We start from the raw sequence: 18,243 nt of genomic DNA on the forward strand, positions 1-18,243 counted from the left end.
GTGCAGCTGTCATCAGTGGTTTGCCACAAACTCGGGACTTCATTTTACGCTAAAAGGCAGGTTAGGAACAAAAATATTCCCTGTGTCTACTGATCACAGGTGAACCTGTGGAAAGAATGAACAATTTAAAAAGGTAGTGATGTGAAGTGTTAGGCAATGATCCTGGGTTTACCTTGTGCGGAAAGAAAAGATCATTTTCTGTCCACTGTACCTGAAGAACTGGAGGCCCAGTCATTGCCAGTGTCCCTGTCACTGTCCCCTTCTTTGGTCTCAGCCACAGCAGAGGCTGAAGTGTTGGAGCAGGACGCACTGACCACATGGTGCCTTCGCCGGCGACGCCCGGAGCACTTGGAGCGAGGGTTGTGGAGCATGGCATACTCCTTTGCTCCTTCCTGCAACGGCCATGTCATAGTTAGGAAACAGGACCAGGCCCAGAGCCACCACATTGGTTCCATCACCACAAACCATCTTCAGTATCTACGCTTACTTGCAATGATACTTTTTTTTTCTTTGTTTCCTCTTTATCATGTAGTATGACCACATGATCGCTTCTTAACAATCTAAAGCTGAAAACTTTTACCTCTTCACAAAAGAGCTGCCCTGTAAAATCATCTTTATAAAGATATAATCAATACATCGATGCATCTTCAACTGTCCAGTGAGTTGTATCTTAAATTCATTTGTACACTAGCTGTCTGGAATCTGAGAACACATTCTCCTGTAGATGAGAAAATGAGGTCCAGGGAGGGGAAGGGACCTGCTGAGAGCATGTAGCTAATCATTCCAGAGTAGGTACAAGAATCAGGGCTCTTTGTCCCCAGGCCTCACTGTTCTTAACATTTCACTGAACTGTCTCTGTTTCAGTGAGAAAATGTATAATCCCTGAATTTGTATATTACTGTAATATTAATTTTGGAACTTTCCTCCAAGTCAGTATTTTAAACTTGGAAGAATACTGTTTCGTTACTTTATAGCTACGCTCTTTTTTTTTAAAGACCAAATAACATCATTCAGCATGATCATCTATCGTCTCACCAGACTTGGTTTCCAAAGATTTCCAGCTGCTTCTGAAAACTAAATCTACAAGTAAAGGATAACAGTTTACCATTACTAGGGGATACTCAGAATAATATACTGTAGGCCCTAAAAGAAATTCTAAGAGAGAAGTTTTGAATTTAAGTGAATGTGATGTTATGTGCCTATGCTACAATGCGACATCCACAGGATTCCAGGATAACGACTGTGGGGAGGGCAATGCCCTTTTAAGTTATATAAATGCTGGTATGTTGATGTAACGTGGTGTTAAAAAAAAAAAAAGCAGGACTGTGGAGTTAGACCAAAGCCTGAATTTCATCACTGCCATCCCATTGACATAGTAATAAACTTTAGGCAAAATCTGTAACTTGTATAACCTATAGTTTCTCCACCTCGGGATGTTGTTCTAAGCATGAAAATCAGATAATACATGTTAAGGGCCAGCATAGTACTTGACACACAGGAAGTGGTTAATACATATTCCGGAAAAAATAAATCAGATAACGTCTATGTACTCTTTTGCTTATTACCATACGGCACATTTCCCAGACTTTCCCTCTCTTATCCCACTAAAGAGGGTCCCAGAGGCATCTGGCTGTATAACCTCATTTTAACTGGTAGCAGAAATTTTATCAAGGTATTTTATTCTTTACCTAAGTGCACCTTCTTGTGTAGAAAGCAGAGCTGTGTCTTTGGTGAGCCTAACTGAACCTATTCCCTGCTAGCTCTCAGCGTACTGCCTCCCCACACAAATGCAGGGGAATCTGTGCCGCCGCATGAGGTCTGTGCATCGGGGAAGGGTCCATCTGGTCGATCAGCTCACATAAGACATCAGCACCTTCACGTGTGACTCCCCCTACATTTATATGCATTTAAAGGGAGACAGCAAAGAAAATGGGGTCTCACACACACACAGCTCCAATTCAAACAACACAGTTTCAGACTCTGAAATCTGTGCAGATGATATTCAGAGCAAGAAAGCCCTCAATGCTCTTCAAACCTCATTCCGTAAGACTAACTTCGCAGCCCTACTGCTACAGTACCTGGGGGCTCCTTAACAGCAAAAGTCATGTTTCGTCTGTACTATGTGACCCCCAGGGTGCTATGTACTGGCTCCTCTGGTTTGTGTTCCCTGGGGCAGAAAGCCCAAGGACCATTTCCTGCTCAGTTTTCGACAAGGTTTAAAATGGCAGAACAGCTGAAAAACGTACCAGCAAAAGGAAGCAGTCTGTCCCACATGGTTCTGGTTCAATCTTGATTTCTTTGTTCTTGCGTTTATATACATTAGGGGTGGCATGAAAAGCTGGAAAACACAAAATGTCCTGTTTCCAATGGCTCATCCACTTAATAGGAGGGGGAGGAACCAAACTGACTTCGGGAGCTACCGGAGGAGAATTGAGATATAAACAGCGATCATCAAGGTACACAAAACTGAATGATTTCTGACATCAACACATGTCTTCTGAAGCTAGGGGGTCCTCAGGGACAGCTATGTTGCTGGTAACCTGTCCTGACCACACAAAGCATACTGCACTCCAACTGAACAAGAGAAAACAGAACTGGCCCTCTGTAAAAACAACATCAGATCAGATGCTGGGAACTCTACTGGATAAACTAAAATAAAGAGAAGGAAATGGTGGCTGGGGATGGGAAACAGGAGAGCATTTCAGGGTCACCCCACTCACGGTGAAGGAAACAGTCGTATTTAAAGCAGCGGCGGCAGAAGAGTGTGTGGAAGGAGTGCAGGGACTGCTCCCGCTGCACAGACTTGGCATTGGGGCCATCGATGTTGGGTGTGCACTGAGGGGGGAGCGCGTTGGGGTCTGACATCTCTGTAAGCTCTCGATACCTAGTGAAGAAAAGAGAGGTGAGAGTTCCTTCCAAGGGAACGTCTCCACGGAGAAAATGCAGACTGAGTACTGACAGTCACCCAGGAGTGGTCTGCCAAGGGAGGATGGGCGTTTTCTATTGGTCTTGATGGATAACAAGTGGGTTCACCATTGTAATTATGCTGGGGTTGGCATATGTCTGAAGGTAAGGGGAGAGAAAGACTTGATAAATATGGAGCTGGAGTAACTCTCCAGAAAAGTGGCAAAATCTTAAAACTTCTCTGCCCAGACTTACTTAAGAGTCGGCAAACAATGACCCTTAAAATGGGAATGGGCATCTAGAGGTAGAGGTGTAGGCAAGTCACATGCATTTACCAGAAATGAGGCTTTTTATTAACCAAAAACAAGCTAGTATAAAAGTTTTGCCCGAGTGCTCTACATGGCCTGTGGCGGCAGCTTTCCCTACCTCTCCTTCATGTCATCTGGGACACCGTTCTCAGGGAACATTGAGGCAATCGCACTGAAGATCATGTCATTTGGGAACTGTTTCTTGGAATTCTTTTTGTTGCCTGAATTGGAAATGACAAAAAGCTCCTAAGTGCCATAATCAGAACGTGCAAACAAAGCTATCTGATGGTTTTTTTTTTTCTTCTGTCACAGCATTTGGATTAGAGCTGCTTTCTTAACCTAACCAGTGACGGTTTAGGAACATATAAAGAAGGTCAATACTACCTAGACCTATCTAATAGGCTACCAGTAAAAAAAGAAATCAGCGTTATCCACCTGTTAACAACAAAATCCACGGTCCAGGGGAATTCTCTGGTTCTCTAGTGGTTAGGACTCAGTTTCCATTGTTGAGGGCCTGGGCTCAATCCCTGATCAGGGAACTAAGATCCCACAAGCCATGTCACAGGTATGGCCAACAAAAAAAAAAAAAAAAAAGAAAGAAAGAAAGAAAAAAAAAAAATCCACAGTCCAGGACAGAATCTGGCGGTGAAAACAGAAGTTTTTATGGGGAGACCTGAGTATAGAAGGATCCTACCATAATATTGACGCTGAAGAACAAGACGGATACTCTACCTTTGTTTTAACAAGAGAGAGACACCATGTGTCTGGACATATGGCATAACTACATAACAAAGTATAATTAAATGTGATATTAATTAAATAATTAAACATTGAAAAACATGGGAAAATGCTCATGATGTAATATCAAATAAATAAGAGGTATAAAATTCTGCATGTGTATACACTCATACATGGCATGATACCAATTTCACATACCATATATATATGTTGATCTACATATGTACTTTTAAAAAACTGAAGTATAATTGATATATAATATTGTACCCATTTTAGGTTTACATATGTATATTTATATATATACATTTTTTAAGTCTAGAAGGAAATATTAATACTGGTTATTTCTAGACAGTGAGATAACAGGATAATTTTATTTTCTTCTTTATAAGTTTCCATATTTTCCAAACACACTATTTTTATAATTAGAAATGAACAATGATTACTGTCTAAGTTCTCCTACTTTCTTCCTCAGCTGGATCACAGCTATCTTAAACCATTAGTCAATGAACACATTTTCCTTTCTGAGTGGACCAGTGAGAAGCACCAACAGCCTTTAATAAGCAATAAACCTCTGTTTTTGCCTTCCTCCCTCTCCCTGTCACTTTCACGGTGCAATTAGGAAGTCGTGCTACTTACCTTCAATAGCATGTCGTTTCCTCTTTCTTGTTACCGGCAGGTCCTCTTTGCTGTCATCTTGCTTTCCATCTGAGGTGTCATTGTGCCCTTCTTCCTCCTCATCTGAGTATTGATTCAGAGCATCTACCAACTCCAGGAAAACAGCATCACTAATCAGGACAGATCCAGGAATCATCTCTGAAATATAAGAATTAGAAGGATGAGCAGTGGTCGTTTCATACTCCTTTAGTCCTCCTAGGAAGGTTTTCCTGTAGTCATTCCTGAGGCCCAGATAGATAACATATGTACATTTTTATGTGGATAGTCAGGGAATTACAATAATTTGACTGGCTCTTACAATCACAACAGTTCAGCTGGCTAGAGTGAGAAATCTAGTTATGGGCTTTATTTTTAGTAGGGTCTTCACTTCTTCATTAATAGGTCAACCTGTATTTATGGTCCAAACTATCACAAGAGAGTGTCAACAATACAAACGGGACAGAGGGGACTTCCTAGGTGGGGCAGTGGTTAAGAATCCGCCTGCCAATGCAGGGGACACGGGTTCAATCCCTGGTCCAGGAAGATTCCACATGCTGTGGAGCAACTAAGCCTGTGTGCCACAACTATTGAGCCCATGTGCCACAACTGCTGAAGCCTGCGCCTAGAGCCCATGCTTTGTAACAAGAGAAGCCACCGCAACGAGGAGCCTGCACACCACAATGAAGAGTAGCCCCCGCTTGCCACAACTAGAGAAAGCCCATACGCAGCAACGAAGACCCAACACAGCCAAAAATAAATAAATAAATAACTAATAAATTTGTATAAAAAAACAAATGGGAGAGGGGGGGACTCGAGGCGGGGGAGTCAAGGAAGGGAGGGAATACGGGGATATGTGTATAAAAACAGATGATTGAACCTGGTGTACCCCCAAAAAAATAAAAAAAATAAAATAAAAAAAACAACAAATGGGACAGAGGAAGAATAATAAAATGAAAATGTACTTGGTTTTGCTGCTAATGGGTCAGTAGTGACTTCTTTGAATCAAAAGGTAGCATATTTTTAAAAAAATCATACTATCAATATATGGGTTATACTACAACTTAGGATAAAGCCTCTGAACACTAGGGGGCACTGTGTGTAACTAATGCATTTCAACAGCATCCCTGACGGCACCCACAATTGTCAAAACAGCATGGTTTGCAAATTCATGGAGAGTGTCTCTCTATCTTTCCCCTTCTTACACACTTTTCTAACAGCCTTTTCTAAAACTATAACTAAATACAAATGACTTGCTTCTGAAATCGTATACAAGCCACTGTGTCCTTGTCCTCTGAAGTAAAAAGCTTTTGCTTTAGTCTCTCAGGTCTTCCCTGAGTCACAAAAAGGCTGGCTCAAGAGGTAATAATCAGGAAATATGAAGACGTAGGAACAAAGAATAGCTGTTGGGCCAGGAAACTGGTAATAATTTAGACTATAAATCTGCAACATAGCAGAATCACTATAGTCCCGGTTTCCAAAAAGATATAGATAAAGGCCTAACACACATTCCTAAATTGTTTTACAAGAAGCAGACTGTTGTTTTACAAGAAGCAGACCTCCACCAATGAAAACTGCTGACCACAAGCATGTAGACCCTAGACTGGCTGAAACAAGAAGGTTGATGATGCCTGAAACTTCACCCTGATTCGAATTAATCTAAGAACTGGGCACAAGCTGACCATGCACCCTGCAGCCCCCTCCCCACACTGTCTTTAAAACCCTTTTCCTGAAAGCCATCGGGGAGTTCTGGTCCTTTGCGCATGAGCTGCCCTTTCCCCTTGTTTGGCACCCTACAATAAACGCTGTACTTCTCTTCACCACAACCTGGTGTCAGTAGACCCAACCTTAGCAAGCAGACCCAAGTTTGGTTTGGTAACCTTTTTAGCAAAGTCAGAATATTTTGTAATCAACTTCTGGGAGATCCAAGGGGTATCTGGATCTAAGAAGAGAAGTTATGCTCATTGCCAGTCTCACAGAAAGGGAAACAAAGAACAAAATAGCCTTGCATGGATTTATAGAAAACCCCTAAGATCAAACTTATTCATTCACTAAACTTTCTCTCCTGCCACTGATTACTATATAATTCTTTTATGTCACAACTCCTTGAGTTTTTTTGGCCGTGCAGTGTGGCTTGTAGGATCTTAGTTCCCCGACCACGGATTGAACCCGGGCCCCTGGCAGTGAGAGCACAGAGTCCTAACTACTGAACTGCCAAGGAATTCTCCCAACTCCTTTTAAAATTTAACTGGGGTGTTTGTAATATAAAATGTTCACTCCCAGCCATGTAGTGACACTGAAATATTCTTCAGTGTATACACCATGAAGCAGCAGCTAAAACCAAGATGAGGATGCACCAAACAAGAGGTACCATCCTAGCAACATCTTCTCCCAGGGAGGCCAGTGCCGCTACCTTCTTCACCATGGACCTTGCCATCGTAGTTATTGATCAGCTCCTCAATGAAAGTCTCATCTTCTTCTTTCACCTCATCTCCCATGTAGGGAATATTGCACAAAACTGTCTCATCTTCCACCTGAAATCAAACCAGATGTGATTCATTCCATCAGTCCACTGTGCAGCTCCTCTTTCCTGTTTAATGGAACCTTTGTGGAGCCTTTTTTGCTGCTTAGAAGCTCCTGAAAATGCCTTTGGTTACAAAGTTAACTACATTTTAAAGACTGGCCATTTTGTTTTGCCAATAAAACCTCTAATGGAAGGGGGTAATGCTACTCTTGGAAGAAAAAAAAGATTAGTTTTACTACTTGAGAATATTAACTATCAAATGTTAAGCTGGATATTAATGATGATATTTCCACCAACACCTAGAATTTGACAGCACATTTCTTTTTCACAGTAATTCCATCTATTAACTCCATTTTATCCACTAACCACCATTGTGAAATAGGTACAAACATCACATAAACAACAGTCTAAAAGGTCTTCAGTTCTAATTCTTCTCATAAATAGAGAGATGCATAGATGAAAAGGAAGGCTTCCAAGAGTATAACCTGCAATATAACTGGAATATTTATAACAGAAACTGGTAACCATAAAATATTTGTCTCTTATACAGACTAAGACTAACCTTCCATAAACATAATAAAAAATTACGATTACAACTCCTATCACTCACCCTCAGTGGAAACCTAAAGTCAGTTGCAGTATGAGCTATGTATATTTTTTGGCAATAAACAATACTAACGGATTTGATTTAATTTAATCTAATTTTTTGGATCAGCAAAGAACAGTCATCTTAGTTCTCCAACTATCAAGTAAAATTACTCTGCAGTTTTCTTCTAAGAGATGATTTCCTTCTGTAAACCTATATCCTATTCCTGTCAGCGGAACTGCTATCTGTCACCAGGCATGATAAGCGATGGCAGCATTTAGAGAGGACTGATTATCAGAACCACAAATAATCCTAGTAGGAGTCAGCATAAAGACCCAGATGAAAGGACTGGAGATCCATGAGCACCTCTGTTATCTCAGTTGCTTTCATACCATCTTGCCTTTAGGGGATTAAGAGAGGATTGTTCCATCAGCAGGGAGTTGTCAACCTGCTTTATGCTGAAGTGTCTGATTTAGACTGCATTTAACTGCACATAATGTTATAAAATTGAGCCAAGGTAATAAAGGAAAATTGGACTCTTGCCCAGTCTCTTTCATTCAAAAAAGAAACAGCATCAATTCTGAAGTACACTTCAGAGAGCACAAAATCAAACAAGTTAGAACAGCTTGCAATATGTGTTTTTCAGAGTTAATAAATTACAAAAACGTTCTATCCTGCATGTCCATGCTTTGTTAAATATATTCTGACAATCTTTACCCTGAGAGGAGTGCCAGTTTATCAACATAAAAAAAACATTCTGTTTAAACAATCACCATGGTGCTTTCAATACATACCATAAAGTTCTGCTGGAGAGGGGACCAGGAATACATGATGGGAACCAATGCAACCGTGTTTAGAGATCTCATTAACATATGCTGGCTTGCAAATCCCGGGAAAATGCTCTCTATGGTACACTGAAATATAAGCAATAACATGGAGAGGGAAAGGCAAACACACAGCCCAAGAGAAATTGGAGTTTCCTTCCAAAATGATCCCAGTAGCCTTCCAATTCTTACAAATTCATCAGCTGAGGGTTTTGTAACAATCAGCTCCTAAAAGCAACCACTCAACTGTAAACCTCTGGGAAGCAGGGACCGTCTCTCATTCACCTTTGCATCCTCTACAGAGTCTAGCACAGTGCCTCCCACACTCAACTGATGTTTATCGCAATCTAAAACTGTTGGTCTCCTTGGGCTGTACCCAAAAGCAAACGGCCTCTGAGAGTCCCAGGAGATGAGGAGGAAGACAAGGAAGTTTTCCTGAAGACCTAAGCTTTAAGACAGTGGACATCAACTTAGCTGCATAGCTCATGGGGACGGTATGGGGGCAGCAAAGCGGTATAGAGATTACAGTCACATTCTGCTTTGGGAAAGAAAATTGCTCTCAATAAACTATCTGCTTTTTATATTTTAAACATATTATCTCTATGAGAAACTAGAATGATTTTTTAGTTTACAAAAAGGGATGTCCCTTTGATCAATATACTCCCATCCATTGTCCATGGCATTTCCTTTTCCAATTTCAAAGTAGTTGAGGTGCCAAACAAGGCACAAAAAAGGTTGCTTTGAAGCTTGTATACAGGGCCCAGGAAATAAGATGGTAAATGTCTTATTTTTCTACAAAAAACTCATGATTATACTCATTAACTGAGAACAACAAGCAAAAAGGTTTCTCTTTAAGTTACAGATCTACCATCCCAGTTATTCAAAGATGACTATAGTAGCTGTAGCCATTATCCTTATTTTCTCATATCACAAACACAAGAAGAAACCCTTAAGTCCAAAGAAGAGAGGAAGGCTGAGCTTAGACACTGAAGTACCTTTTTGAGAAAAGGATGCCCACTCACAGGCTTCATCAACTGAACAGGTTGGACTCGAAGCTTCTTCCATTCTTCATTGAGGATCTGGGTTTTTTCTTGAACTTTTGCAAAATTTGCTACATACAGAGCCTAGCAGAGCCAAGGAAAAAATTATTAGGATTTCAAGAGAAGAGTTAGAAGAAGAAAAAAAAAATCCAACCCCTCCATATTGGATCAATATGTTAAAATACATAACCTTTCACTTGGGAAGTATTTTTACCTTTGCACCCATATTCGCCTGAAGCCGTTTAAGTTGCCGAAGTCGCATGTATTCAGATTTAACTTTTCTCTTCCAGTAAGTGATACATTTGGAAGTTGGAGGATTTGGTATATCCATTTTGCTGTAATCAAAGAGAGGCTGAGATGACAAACAGCATTTAACTGCCTAGAAATGAAGCATTTCTCACATTCAAATGAACATGGGCAGTTACACTTTCATTCCCATTACATTTATTTGTAAAAACATAAGCTTAAAGAACCCAAATCTATGAGTTCAACAGAAAGTTCCAATTAAGAAAAGATTTCAAATCAGCAATTCCTGGTCTGATTACCCAAGAGCTTAGCCTCTGTCCTCCTGCGGTACCTTGTTTTTAATTTAGCTTTCAAGAAGTTTTTTCACAGGTATTTAAGAACCTGGATTACTGGGAAATTTGACTTGGTTAAGAGAAATGTTTAGCAAGAACCAAGTTAATATCAAAAAGCTTCATGGAAAGATCCTCCTGCACGATAAAACTATACCCGCCAAACTGCCTAAATCTACCACATGCCTAGAAATAAAGGTTGGATATGACAGCAGCATAATCTTATCTCCAAATCACCAGCAACACACATGGAAATAAACAACACTGCAAATCACTTTTTTTTTCTGGGGGGGGGGGGGCTGTTTGAATTAAGGTTCACAATTTTAAAGAAGGACTTATTGTACCACACTCTACCTACCTCAAAGAATGCAAGGCAAAGGGTACAGTTGTACAGGTGTCTTCTGTTCTTCAGAGGAATGGCAAGACACAAAGGCCAAACAAATGTTCAGCTTTCCAAAAGAGAAGAGAAAGTGTTTCAAGTCAGTGGAGCATATTTAGACCCTGATTCTCTCATGAGGATGCTCCCCAAGAACTATGAAGACTTTGAGTTCTCTGCTACCACTCTATCTGCAATGTAAGTCAGGGCCTGATAATATGTGATGCCATTTGAGAAGAGTGCTTTATTTTATTAAATTCTATTCTTCCAGTCACACACACAAATATATTCTTACAATTACCAAATGTGCTTTTCCGCACCAACTGCTAGGCTCAGCCAGCAGGCCCATCAATTAATATTTCAGAGAAAGAACAAATATTAAGTACATGTAAAAATTCAATAAAATCTACAAGGTTATGTTTTTATTCTATACCAACTACTTAGGTTTCCTGGAGAACTAATTCTATTCATTTCACCTAACATTCTAAATTTCTAAAAACATTACAGAGCCAAAATTTGAAACAGAAACTAAAGTTTAGAAGCATTTTATTTATTTTTTTGACCGTGCCAGGTGGGATCTTACTTCCCTGACCAGTGATCCAACCTGCATCCCTTGCAATGGAAGCGCAGAGTCTTAACCACTAGACTGTCACGGAAGTCCCTCATAGGTCTTTTATTTATTTATTTATTTATTTATTTTATTTAATTTATTGGCTGCGTTGGGTCTTCGATGCTGCACATGGGCTTTCTCTAGTTACTGAGAGCGGGGGCTACTCTTCATTGTGGTGCGCGGGCTCCTCACTGTAGTGGCTTCTCTTGTTGCAGAGCACGGGCTCTAGGCACGTGGGCTTCAGTAAGTTGCGGCACATGGGCTCAATGGTTGTGGCTCACGGGCTCTAGAACACAGGCTCAATAGTTGTGGCACACAGACTTAGTTACTCCGTGGCATGTGGAATCTTCCCAGAGCAGGGCTCGAACCCGTGTCCCCTGCAATGGCAGGCAGATTCTCAACCACTGCACCACCTAGGCGGTCCCCCATAGATCTTTACATTGCCTGTTTTCACCCATAAGAAATGACAGCATAGACAAGAAAACAGCAAAATTTAACGTACTGTCACATACGCTATGATCTGATCATGATTATAATATCTCATGCTACTGGACTTTAAGAGGACTATATCTGAATGTTTCATTAGAAGAAGCAAACAGATCGGCGTAATGCTATGTTACTTAGACAATAAATAAAGGAAGGACAGAACAGCAAAGAAGCAGACAGACTCACTGTGTTTACTGTTAATGCAATCAAGTGATTCAAGCTCTTAAAAATGGAATCCTCTGTGAGTTAAATATTATCTCTCTGGGGGAAAAGAATGAAACAAAATACCATAATTTAAGAATTTTAATCCCAGAAGCTAAGATGCTAAGGTGCTGGGTTACCAAAAAAAAAATTAATTATTGTATGTCAAAAACAAACCAAAAAAATTAAGCAGAGCTGAATTTCTTTCCTATAAATTACAGCATCTCTCTTCTTCCTACATCTTTTAAGTACTCCTCATTCCTCTACAGAATGAGGGCCAAAAGAGGGACTCTTTTTAAGAATGAAAAAACTATTTAAGAACATACACCCTGCTCACACGTAATATTAAGGAGTTACTCATATAACTTCTGCCCTGAACAGGCTTAATAAAAATCTGAAAAATGGTTCAAATCTAGGACAAAACTGTCTCCCTAAGAAACATTAGCTTACCCTTTTCAAGACCTAAATGACCTCAAAAATTGGTTTTGAATTGCAATCCCTCTCCCATTCCTTTTGGAACTCATTTCCCTTTTTATTTACTTACTTACTTATTTATTTATTTATTTAGCTGCACTGGGTCTTAGTTGCAGCATTCAGCCTCTTTAGTTGCAGCATGTGGGATCTAGTTCCCTGACCAGGGATTAAGCCCAGGCTCCCACTCATTTCTCTTTTTGAAACAGTAAGCTTAAGGCAGGTTTCTCCATCCATTTAAAACGGGAGACCAGGAATTCCTTGGCAGTCAGTGGTTAGGACTCTGCACTTTCACTGCCAATGGCCCAGGGTTCAATCCCTGGTCGGGGAACTAAGAACCTGCAAGCCATGTGGCACAGCCAAAGGAAAAGGAAAAGGAAAAAAGAAAAAGAAAAAGAAAAAAAAAGACAGTAAAATTGGAGACCAAGTAATGGAAAAGAAAAGAATCCACAGCTGCTGGGGGGCACGGGGCGGGGGGTGTGCGCATGTGTGTGGATTTCTTAGAGGAGACCGCCACAGAAAAACATCAATATTTTTATTAAAAAAAGGAGTTACAGCTGAAATGTTATATCCTACAGTCTGTCAAAAGAGATGACAGTAAGAACACCACAATAGTCTAATAATTAATGGCGCTATTTCTAATTTTACTCAAGTGCTTTATTTGGCCAGAGCAGTACACACATATACACGAAAATGCCATTGAGTTTTAACCAATCATAATGTATAATAAGCCATGCTTCCTCCTTTTACAATTAAAGTGATATTTGAATCTCATGTGACCATGAGCCAATATTTATTTTGCTTGGCTTTTTAATAGGTTTTCCGTGTCTCTAAAAGTTTATTTGGCAGCTGGCCAGGCCCCACAAAGTGTATGTGGAAAATGAAACATACTGTTTAGAACAGACAGGTATGATTAAAATAAGCACCTGAAAAAAAAAAATAAGCACCTGAAATGCAGCCATAAGATGAGTTCTCATAGCATCTGGACGCTAACAACAATTATCCCTTCAAAGATTAAAAAATAAATAAATAAAAAGCAAACAAAAAACTCAGCATTCACTAGAACAAATCTGGAGAAATGGGTTCATTTATCTTAGGCAAAGGGAGTGGCACACAAAAAATACTTTGTTTTACTAGATTCATTCTTCAGTTACTTACATATGCAAAACACTATAGTTCTGTTAAGTACTAAGCTAAGTGCTTTTTATTACATTCACCTACACATTAAGAATAAACTCCAAAACATATGCTATTATGGTCAAGAAGTTTAAAAATAAGCCCTTAGATACATAACTCCTACAACTCAATAATAAGATAAAGAGCCCAATAAAAAGTGAGCAAAACATTTGAACACATACTTCACCAAAAAAGACATAGAGGACTTCCCTGGTAGCACAATGGTTAAGAATCCGCCTGCCAGTGCAGAGGACACGGGTTCAATCCCTGGTCTGGGAAGATCCCACATGCCTCCGAGTAACTAAGCCCAAGTGCCACAACTACTCAGCCTGTGCTTTAGAGCCCTCGAGCCACAACTATTGAAGCCCAAGTGCCTGGACTTCATACTCTGTAACCAGAGAAGCCACCACAATGAGAAACCCGTAGATCGCAATGAAAAGTAGCCCCTGCGCGCGGCAACTAGAGAAAGCCCAAGCGCAGCAATGAAGACCTAACACAGCCAATAAATAAATTAATAAAATAATTTTTTTAATCTATGCTTAAAAAGAAATATATATATATATATATATATATATATATATATATAGGAATGGCAAATAAGCACACAAAAAGGTGCTCAACATCATTAAGTCATTAGGGAAATGCAAATTAAAACCACAATGACATAACTATTATACAACACGAGAATGGCTAATATTACAAAGATTTATAATACCAAGTGCTGGTGAGGATGTGAAGCAACTGGAATCCTCGCTGCCGGCGGGAATGCAAAACGGTACAGCCACTTTGCGGCATTTTTTTTTTTTTTACTTTATTTATATTTTTATTTTGGCTGTACCTAAAGGCTTGTGGCATCTTAGTTCCCTGACCAGGGATCGAACCTGCATTCTCGGCAATGAAAGTGCAGTCTTAACCACTGGACTTGGCTGTCCGGGGAATTCCCCCATATAGCCACTTTGGAAAACAGTTTGCCAGTTGTTGTTGTTTTTTTAAATAAAGTTAAATATATACTTACCACACAACCTGGCGTACAATTTCTTTTTTTTTCTTTCTTTTTTTTTTTTTTAAATTTCTAATTATTTATCCAAGAGAAATGAAAATATATGCCCTCATAAAGACCTGTACACAAATGTTCAGAGCGTCTTTGTTCATAATAGCCAAAAAGTACAAACAACACAAATATCTATAGATTGGTGAATATATACAAAGTGCAGTGTATACATACAATGGACTACTACTCAGCAATAAAAAGGAAAAAAGAGTTCCTATATATGCACAACATACTGCAAAAGCATTATGCTAAGCAAAAGAATTCAGACACAAAAAAACTTCATACTTCATGATTCCACTTATATGACATTCTACTAGAGTGATTCTAGAAAGGGATTAAATAGAAAGAAGCATAAAGGAGATTTGTGAGATGATGAAAATGTTCTATACCTTGGTTGTGGTGATGGTTACATGACTATGCAGTTTATGAAAACTCACTGAGGGACTTCCTAGGTGGTGCAGTGGTTAAGAATCCACCTGCCAATGCAGGGGACACGGGTTCGAGCCCTGACCCAGGAAGATACCACATTCTGCAGAGCAACTAAGCCCATGTGCCACAACTATTGAGCCTGCGCTCTAGAGCCCGTAAGCCACAATTATTGACCCCACGTGCCACAACTACTGAAGCCCACACACCTGGAGCCCGTGCTCCACAACAAGAGAAGCCACTACAATGAGGAGCCTGTGCACCACAATGAGGAGTAGCCCCAGCTGGCCCACAACTAGAGAAATGCCCGTATGCAGCAACGAAGACCCAACACAACCAATAAAATAAATAAATAAATTTATAAACAAACAAATAACTTACCGAACTTCTGGGCACTAAACATATAGAAAGAACCTTCCTAACAAGAAGTTGTGACCCTGAATTCTTATTTAAAATAAAATTACAGCACTAATATTTTCTAGTGTTGCTTTATTAAGAGAATGAGGTCATATGCACTCAAGACAATGGTGATAAAAATCAAAGCAGGATTAGTTTTTATGAGACCCAAAGGAAAATGCTGGCTCTTAGGATGTACGTCACTGATTCAGAAGAGTTAAGGGAATTTCCTAACAGGCTAGAGTCCTACCTTGGCTGGTTCTGCATTACTATCACAAAGCTTAATATTTATTGACTGCTGGGAATTCTCTGGCAGTCCAGTGGTTAGGACTCCACACTCACTGCGGAGGGCCTGGGTTCGATCCCTGGTGGGGGAACTAAAATCCCATAAGTCACGAGGCTTGGCCAAAAAAATATACATGTATTTATTGACTGTTCATGATCATTCAATAAAACAAGACTTTTTAGTTATTCCATTTTGAATCAAAATATTAGGGCAAGTGTGTGTCAGAGAACACAACACATCAAAGGCACTAAACTCTAACTACCCATTAAGGAACTCTTGACTTTAAGGCTTGGAGTGCTGAAGTCCCAACTGATAGGCTTGGACTAAAGAGGTCAGGAAAGAGCCCAATACAGTGTGGACAAATTAAAAACAAACAAAACTAGGCACTTTCTGGGATGGAGGTATTCTCTAAAAGCAGTTTTTCCTTTTAAAACCCTCTACCTTGATCCTAATCTGATATAATTCTCTTCACCTTTCTCTACATATCTTCATTTTTAAAATTTTTGTCCTTTTATCTTCTAGATTCCACATACAAAAGAAAACAAACAGTACTTGTCTTTTTCTGTCTGATTTACTTCAAGAAGCATAATATCCTCCAGGTCCACCCAAGTTGTTGCAATGGCAAAACTTTTATGGCTGAGTAATATTCCTCTGTGTGTGTGTGTGTGTGTTTCTATATCTTGGCTATTGTAAATAATGCTGCTTTGAACACTGGGGCAAATATCTTTTTCAATCAGTGTTTTCATTTTCTTCAGATAAATACCCAGGAGTGGAATTGATGGATTGTATGGCAGTTTTATTTTTAATTTTTTGAGGAAATTCCATACTGTTTTCCATAGTGACTGTACCAATTTACAGTCCCACCAACAGTGCACCAAGGTTCCCTTTCCTCCACATCCTCACCAGCATTTGTTATCTCTTTTTGATAACAGTCATTCTAACAGTTGTAAGGTGGTATCTCATGGCGGTTCTGCTTTGCAGTTCCCTGATGATTAGGGATGATGAGCATCTTTTCACGTGCCTGCTGGCCATCAGTGTGTCTTCATTGGAAAAATGCCTATTCAGGTCCTCTGTCTTGTTTTTTCTCTTTTTTTTCTGCAGTTAAACTACTCTATGTAGAAATGTAATGTGTTTTTAGTATTGCTGCCTCAAATCTTTCTTGGGAAGCAGCTTGTCAACAAAGCAGAAACTTTTAAAACTTAGCACAAGACAGGAAAAAGATAGAGTTGGTGAAATAACTTGTTACATGTTTCACATAAGGCACAAATCAACCGGGCAGGAATAGTTACCTGGAGAACTAAGGGAGCCAGATTTCACATCTCAATAATTAAAGAGACATAAATGATATTTTAAATAATTTTCAAAAGGCATGCTTAACTCAAAGGCAAGTATAAGAGAAACAAGTCCAGCTGCATTTTCTCCCCTTTTCCCTTCTCACAAAAGTCTTCTTGGGGATAAAATTTCACTTTTAATCCCAGGCTCTTTATTATTCTAGTGCTGTTTCAAAGGGAATTAAAGTAACACCATAATGAAAAAGTCATTTCCACCTCAGTAAGTTTTAAAGCTGTGGCTTGGCATCAAGTTCCATAACTGACCTATAAGTACTCTCCCAGTTAGTGGAGGAACTAGGATCCAGATCTCCCAACTCCCAGTCCCAGAGATCTTCCCAATATTTATTTATCTAACAAACATGTATTGAGCACCTACTGGATGCCTGGCACTGTTTTAGTGCTTAAAGTGCATCAGTTAATAAAACAAACCAACATCTCTGCCCTGAAAGAATTAATTCATGCTGTCTGTAACACACACACTCAGCATACACCTTGACAATAGTAGTATCACTACATCTTTATAGATGACCCTTTATTATAAATTTTTTTAAGTATTTTATCTTCTAACACTTTCTTCTACGCAATTAAGTAATCTCTTTCATCAATGTCACACATCCCAGTCCTGGGGATTCCAAGGCTTAAAATAGACAAGCCCTCACAGAAACCTGTGATGGAGTTAGCACGTTCTCAGGCTGGAAACTTCCTTCAAGTTTCCTAAACTTAAAAGCACCGGGTGGGGGATTTCTGTCTTCAAAGGCGTCATGGTAGCAAAGGCGTCATGGCAGCAAACGCGGAAGAAGAGACCAACACATTCAAGGCCATCTTCGCACGCACCCAATGGTCCGTCTATCTCGCCTCTTAGCCCCCATCCCCACCCCTCTAGCCCTAGACTCGATACCCAGGCGACTGTGTTTACAATCCCATATTTCACTTATGAAAAGCCCACTCGTAATATTTCCATTGGCGGCACGAACATCCTTCCACATCCCTTCCTCTCCCCGCCCCCGAAACAATTTCTCAAGTAGTCACTTTTTACCCAGATAAGTTTGTCCCACATTTCCAGGCATGTCCCCAATACACCACCTTGCCTCTGCTTCAAGGCTCTTTCCCTTATATTATCTGATCCCCAAGAGAATTCTGGGGTGGGTAGGGATGGGCGCGAGACCAAATTTGGAAAGAAGCCTCTTACTCAGGGCTTGGACTGGGGTAAGGCTAGCAAGGCGCCTAGGGCGCAAACCCGAAGGAGGCACGCGGCACCGGCTTGCCCCCAGGAGTGAGCGCCC

General features: G+C 40.0%; 1 protein-coding gene across 3 annotated transcripts in view; it reads right to left on the minus strand.

Moving 5' to 3' along the window:
• The window catches only part of EZH1 (enhancer of zeste 1 polycomb repressive complex 2 subunit), a 29,603-nt gene that overhangs the window by 10,777 nt on the left and 583 nt on the right, over positions 1-18,243 (minus strand). Inside the window, exons 1-11 of one of the 3 annotated variants that reach the window (XM_057715420.1) lie at positions 16,533-16,768; positions 10,509-10,599; positions 9,790-9,910; positions 9,531-9,659; positions 8,506-8,625; positions 7,015-7,135; positions 4,587-4,763; positions 3,331-3,433; positions 2,721-2,884; positions 2,247-2,338; positions 212-392 (exon numbers count right to left, since the gene is read on the minus strand). In XM_057715420.1, the coding sequence (XP_057571403.1) occupies positions 212-392; positions 2,247-2,338; positions 2,721-2,884; positions 3,331-3,433; positions 4,587-4,763; positions 7,015-7,135; positions 8,506-8,625; positions 9,531-9,659; positions 9,790-9,906 (1,204 nt within the window). In that variant the 5' untranslated portion in view covers positions 9,907-9,910; positions 10,509-10,599; positions 16,533-16,768. Of the gene's footprint in view, positions 1-211; positions 393-2,246; positions 2,339-2,720; positions 2,885-3,330; positions 3,434-4,586; positions 4,764-7,014; positions 7,136-8,505; positions 8,626-9,530; positions 9,660-9,789; positions 9,911-10,508; positions 10,600-16,532; positions 16,769-18,243 lie in introns of those variants that run through there. The other 2 variants (XM_057715421.1, XM_057715419.1) reach the window with 2 other exon arrangements.

Source organism: Hippopotamus amphibius, chromosome 17, assembly GCF_030028045.1.
Source record: "Hippopotamus amphibius kiboko isolate mHipAmp2 chromosome 17, mHipAmp2.hap2, whole genome shotgun sequence".
NCBI classification, from domain to species: domain Eukaryota; kingdom Metazoa; phylum Chordata; class Mammalia; order Artiodactyla; family Hippopotamidae; genus Hippopotamus; species Hippopotamus amphibius.